The following is a 5,667-nucleotide window of genomic DNA, read 5'->3' on the forward strand; positions in this document are numbered from 1 at the left end:
AATATATGACCAGCACAGGCAGAGAACTGAGCTGTACTATTCAAAGACAGCATCCTCATCAGTCAGTTTTTCTTTTGTAGAACCACAACTGGCACTATAATAACAATAAGTACAACACAAAGGGACAAAATGATTGAAAAAATAATTTTACAAAGTCTCCTTCTTTTATGTTCTGCCTCTTTCTTCTTCAGTAAAGAATCAAATCCTGGTGTGTAGAGATCCTCAAGCCAAAAGTCCATATCTTTAGGGGTCTTCTCTTCCTCCTGAGAGTAAAACAAGAATACACTTAACATCACCTTAAACATCACCATCAACAAATAGCTTGTGATTCTTGCTGTCATTCACACCTCTGCATACTGATATGTATTAGTTTATTAGTTGCCTGTTCCCTTTATGTTTGTCATCTTGTAGGCAAAAATTAATCATGAGAAATCAATTTATTTAGATTTTATATCTCCATTAGTGAATTTACTACTATTTCCATATTATTTTTATGTTGTTACAATATGTTCACAAATACAAGACATGGCTTGTTAGCTCCAGCTCTGTCCGTGGTGAATGATGACCAGGGTAATGGAAAGGAGTTTGTGGGAATTGCAGAGAATTTCACGTAATAAAGTTAAAATGAACAGAAGATGGCAGTAATACATCACTTCATTATGGTGGAACAAACTATTTAATCACAACAAGCAGAGAAAAAAATCATCCAGCAACTGAATAATGATTCAGACTGAAGTAGGTGGGTGTTTGTTTAACACAACAATAAGAAAGGGTAAGAGGAAAATAGAAACCTAAGACGTGAATTAATTTTATTTAAGCACTCAATGGTACGAAAGACTTTTCCCAGTTGTTTCCAAACCAATTCCAACTAGATAAAATGCATTTCCTGTGGAAAATGCATGTGAATGCTTCACATTTGCACTATTGCTCTTCAAATCATTATCCATATTAGTAATGCTATTTTTTTTTTTAAAAATCAATAACCACTCACTGCTGGACTCAAACTGCCAACCTCATGACAGAGAGGCATTAGCTCTACCAGTTGTGCCACTGAAGACCACAGGATACTGGGTGATGGTAAAATTAATTGTAGTGGTAGTAAAATTGCAAACTTGCATAAATAGCAAAATTGCAAAAAGCGTAAAATATTAATAATGATCTTTATTATTATTGTGTAGATAAAGTGAATAACGACCACAGTATGGCAGTTTAAAAATGGGCCTGGTTTGGGTGTTTTATGAACAGAGAGAGAGAGACAGATAATATGGAGATGAATAGAGCAGGTGAGGGCTCCTCTTGATGATCAGAGGCTGCTACGGCAAAAAAACGTGAATCCTATGGTCGCACTATTGCTCTTCAAATCTTTATTAATATTATTATTAGTAATACTATTTTTTAAATCTATAACCACCCACTGCTGGACTCAAACCAGCAACCTCACGACTGATAGGCAACTGCTCTACTGGTTGCACCACTGAAGACCACAGTATGGTGCTAAGATCAATTGTAGTGGTAGTGAAATTGCAAAATTGCAAAAACAGTACAAATAGCGCAATTGCAAAAAGCATAAAATGTTCATAATGCCCTCTGTTTCTCTGGAGGGTTTTTCGATATTTGTCTGGGTCGGGGCTTGAACACGAGACCTTGGGTTGGTAGGCATCTGCATTACCCATCTCATCACTGAAGTCCACAGTGCAAACCCTGGCAGCAAAAGCAATTGTAGTGATAGTAAAATTGCTAAATTGTTATAAATAGCAAAGTAGCATAAAAGCATAAACAGTTGCAAAAAGTTGAATAAGCAAAACAGTAAAAAGCTTCAAAAGTGAAACGTTTTCATAGCAACGTGCCTTTGAATGACCTGGTTTTCTGCATTGGTCATAAAATGTGACCTGATCTTCATCTAGGTCCCAACTACAGACAAACACAATGTGTTTAAGATGGTAACACACAAACAATTCTAATCTTTCACGTCTTTGCTGAACACACTCATTAAACATTCACAGTGCTGGTGGAAACAGTCAGTGAAGCCTTGGATGTGAGAAGTGGTTGAAGCTCCTTTGGCAGCAGTAACCTCAGTCCAGCTCTTCCAGGAGCAGTGGATCAGAGCTGCACAACATTCTGTTGTATTTCTATTTAAGCAACTGTCTGATGAGGAAGTGAGCTATAGAAAAAACGTTTCTGTTTAATTTGGCAACCATGAAAAACTGTTGATAGCTTCTTATTGGACATTGCCTTAACTTATGCACAGACTAGTTGGTAAACAGTGATCAGTGGGATGGAGTTGCAGAGCATTAGTAGCCATTGGTAACAGATTACACAACGAACTTCACAAGGCAGCTTCATTATATTTTTCATAGATCATTATCTTTACCTTTAGCTCACACATAAAAAAACTTCTAGGACTGCCTTCTTTAACCTGCGTAATATTACTGAAAGCAGACATTTTCTGTCTCAAAAGGATGCAGAAAAACTAGTCCACGCATTTGTTTCTTCCAGGCTGGACTACTGTAATTCATTATTATCAGGCTGACAAGTTGATCCAAAATGCTGCAGCACTGACAGGAACTAGAAACAATCAAATCCAGAGTAGAATTTTAAATCCTGCTCCTCACCTACAAAGCCCTTAATGGTCGGGCTCCATCCTTTCTTAAAGAGCTTATAGTTGCCTACAATCCCACTAGAACATTGCGCTTCCAGAGTTTCCAAGAGTAGAATGGGAGGCAGAGCCTTCAGCTCAGGCTCCTCTACTGTGAAACCTTCTCCCAGTTTGGGTCTGGGAGGCAGAAACACCCTCTGTACCTTTAAGAGTCGGCTTAAAACTTTCCTCTTTGATAAAGCTTATAGGTAGGGTTAGCTCAGATTTGCTTGACCCATCCCTTAGTTATGGTGCTATAGGCCTAGAATGCTGGGGAATTTTCTATGATGCACTGAGCTTCTCTCTCTCTCTCTCTCTCTCCCTCTCTATCTCTCTCTCAGTATGGATTCTTATCCCATAAATACATGTTACTAACCCTTTCTCGTAGTTTTGTGCTCTCGCTCCTCTTCTGTCTCTTTCTGCAGGTATTTCTGCCTCTGGAGCTGTAGAGTCTGATCTGTGATGACAAGTCTCCTGCTGCTCCTACAACTCCACTCAACACCTGCTGTCATACTAATTATTAGTGCTGTTTCTAGTATTATTGCTACTTTTGCAGTTACTACTTTAATTATCACTACTATCATTACTTCTACTGTATTATTAGTATCACTTGTTGTTATCACTGTTGCTATTCTCTACCTCCCTCCCTCTCCCCCTTCCCCTCTCTCTCTCTCTCCTTCTTAACCCAACCGGTCGAGGCAGATGGCCGCCCACCCTGAGTCTGGTTCTGCTCGAGGTTTCTGCCTCTTAAAATGCCTCTGTCACCTAGTGCTGCTCATGGTGGGATCTGTTGGGTCTCTCTCTGTAATTATAATAATCTAAAGAGTACGGCCTAGACCTCCTCTATATGAAAAGTGCCTTGAGATAACTTCTGCTGTGATTTGGTGCTATATAAATAAAACTGAATTGAAAATTGAATTGTATAGATCACCTGAAACCACAGGTAGTCCTTTGCTCTCTCTCTCTCTTAGTTAATAGTAATTTAATTAACTCCTGTAAGTTTATTTGGGAACATGTAGCACGCTGGCAGAATAGACAGGAAAGGGTCATAAGTTAATCCTTTGTTGTGATGTGGTGCAAATATCCTTGGAAATCTACAATCAAATAAAATATAAAAAACTGTATAACTTGCAGTGCACCTGGGGATCTGGGGATGAGTTGTTAATTCAGCCTTCAGTCCATGTTACAGTAACTCTTAATAGTGACAGTGTGTGAAGGAGAGTAACACCAATGAATCTGAGATGTTTTTGTTCTTAACTTAATAGAATCAAATGAACAGCCTGCAGTCTGCATCCATATATCCCCTCATCTATCTACTGTCCGCCTGTCTCTCTTTTTTGTCTTTGCACAATCTATCCCCCAAACGCCCATTCACAGTCAGTCATACACAGCCTCTCCTCCTCTCCTCAAATTACCTTCAAATAATTTGCAAGGTTGCCATGGATTGTTTGTGTGTCATACTCCTTAACAGTCCAGGAAGGCTTGGACTTGTCACTGTCCATTGTGTCCATCAATCTTATGTCCATGTAGAGAGGGTTCCTTTTAATGTTAGACTGCAGAGTGACTGGAGTGATGTGCTTCTCCAGGTATCTATCCACAAACATCACAGGAGTGCCCTCTGGGGATGGGGGAGACCTCCTTTCAGTTTCCTTTTGTTGTTCCCTCTGTGGAGACAATAAGAATTTGAATTCTCATCACATCAACCTGCCTTTCAGCACATTTTATAGACAGAGATGTGATATTAGACACAGAGAGAGAGAGTAGAAGTTGCTTTCATTTAAATATGATTCCTGACACTGATTCCATCCCTGCCACTCAGTCACAAGTTTATGATTTAACATAAATACACCATTATATGCTCCAGTTATTGTAAGTGTAATATTTAAGTCAGATAAACATCAGTGTGCAGTGTGTTCTGACTGCTGTAGGATTTTCAGAGTAACAGACCACACTTCACTTTATTTTACTTGACTCATTGAGGTCAACCCTTCTTCTGTTGTTACTCTCCTGTAAACAAAATGCCTGGATTCTGGATCAAATATGAGACCATAATCCTGTGCTCTGGATAGGATCACTGATCATTACTAAATATTGCTCTGTCCTGTTTTCCTTTTCAAGTCACTAACTCCTCACAGCATCAGGATGATGATCTCTGCTATAAGATAATATAATATATGCAGACTAACATGCACATCATAAACAGTCTACACATCTGTAATGTGGAATAACATTTATGGAATTAAATACAGTTATCAACAACAAAAGGAGAAACAAGACACAGAAGCACCCACAGAGATGGACATACAGTAAGAGTGTCTGTGGAATAATTCATACCTGGGAGTAGACCCTGTTTTGCCAGTGTCTTTGACTGGACATGACTGCCCCGACCTGGAACATGCCATGTGTGGCTGGCAATATTCCAACATCCAGCTGAAGAAACTTCTCTGGATGGTTGCTGTTGGGCAGAGCAGAGATGTCCATTTCGGCTCTGTTGCTCCTTCCACACTGACTGTTTCACCTGCCTGCAGCCTGGCTGGGTGGACATGCTCACTACAACTTGCAAGCTCTGTAATAATTTATGAGGGGCAAGATATTTATGACTCTGTATCGCTTGCAGGTGTGTGTAACCCAACCTGACCATTAAGAGCCTGAGGCTGAAAGCCAACAGTGAGCGAGAGAGAGAGAGAGAGAGAGAGAGAGAGAGAGAGAGAGAGAGAGAGAGTGAGTGAGTGAGAGAGAGAGAGAGAGAGAGAGAGAGAGAGGTATACCATAGCAAAGTCATCTGAGTATTGTGTTATGTGAAACCTGCTGCTGTCTAAAGAAGAATTACACTTCTCTGTGTGATGCTTGATACAAGACTGAGCCTTCGATCTATCATCTCTACTGTGATTTCTGCTGTGCTACAGTGGAGCCTGAGGGTATGGGGTCAGTTTATCAGCTCCTCACTCCAGAGCCAGACACCTGGACAGTTATTGCAGATAGCTCTAACAGCTCCTATACCTCCTGGTGACCCCCTGACCTTTCAACTCTGA

At 40.1% G+C, this 5,667-nt stretch overlaps 1 protein-coding gene across 1 annotated transcript; it reads right to left on the reverse strand.

The window, feature by feature from the left end:
* Window positions 1–5,116, reverse strand: LOC127142199 (major intrinsically disordered NOTCH2-binding receptor 1-like). Its single transcript, XM_051069387.1, has 3 exons — window positions 4,970–5,116; window positions 4,051–4,299; window positions 1–254 (listed from the first exon to the last, which is right to left on the reverse strand). Exons 1-3 carry the CDS (start codon window positions 5,114–5,116, stop codon window positions 63–65), a joined length of 588 nt encoding a protein of 195 aa, XP_050925344.1. The 3' UTR covers window positions 1–62.
* Window positions 5,117–5,667: the final 551 nt, after the last annotated feature.

This window comes from Lates calcarifer, unplaced genomic scaffold, assembly GCF_001640805.2.
Source record: "Lates calcarifer isolate ASB-BC8 unplaced genomic scaffold, TLL_Latcal_v3 _unitig_903_quiver_1348, whole genome shotgun sequence".
Lineage (NCBI taxonomy): Eukaryota > Metazoa > Chordata > Actinopteri > Centropomidae > Lates > Lates calcarifer.

Excerpts from the sequence above, each read along its gene's own strand:
- LOC127142199 (XM_051069387.1), bottom strand. The coding sequence starts at position 5,116 with ATGGACATCTCTGCTCTGCCCAACAGCAACCATCCAGAGAAGTTTCTT. Across the intron at positions 4,300-4,969 it reads AAAACAGGGTCTACTCCCAG|AGGGAACAACAAAAGGAAAC; the intron begins GTATGAATTATT and ends TTGTCTCCACAG. Across the intron at positions 255-4,050 it reads ACCTTGCAAATTATTTGAAG|AAGACCCCTAAAGATATGGA; the intron begins GTAATTTGAGGA and ends CAGGAGGAAGAG.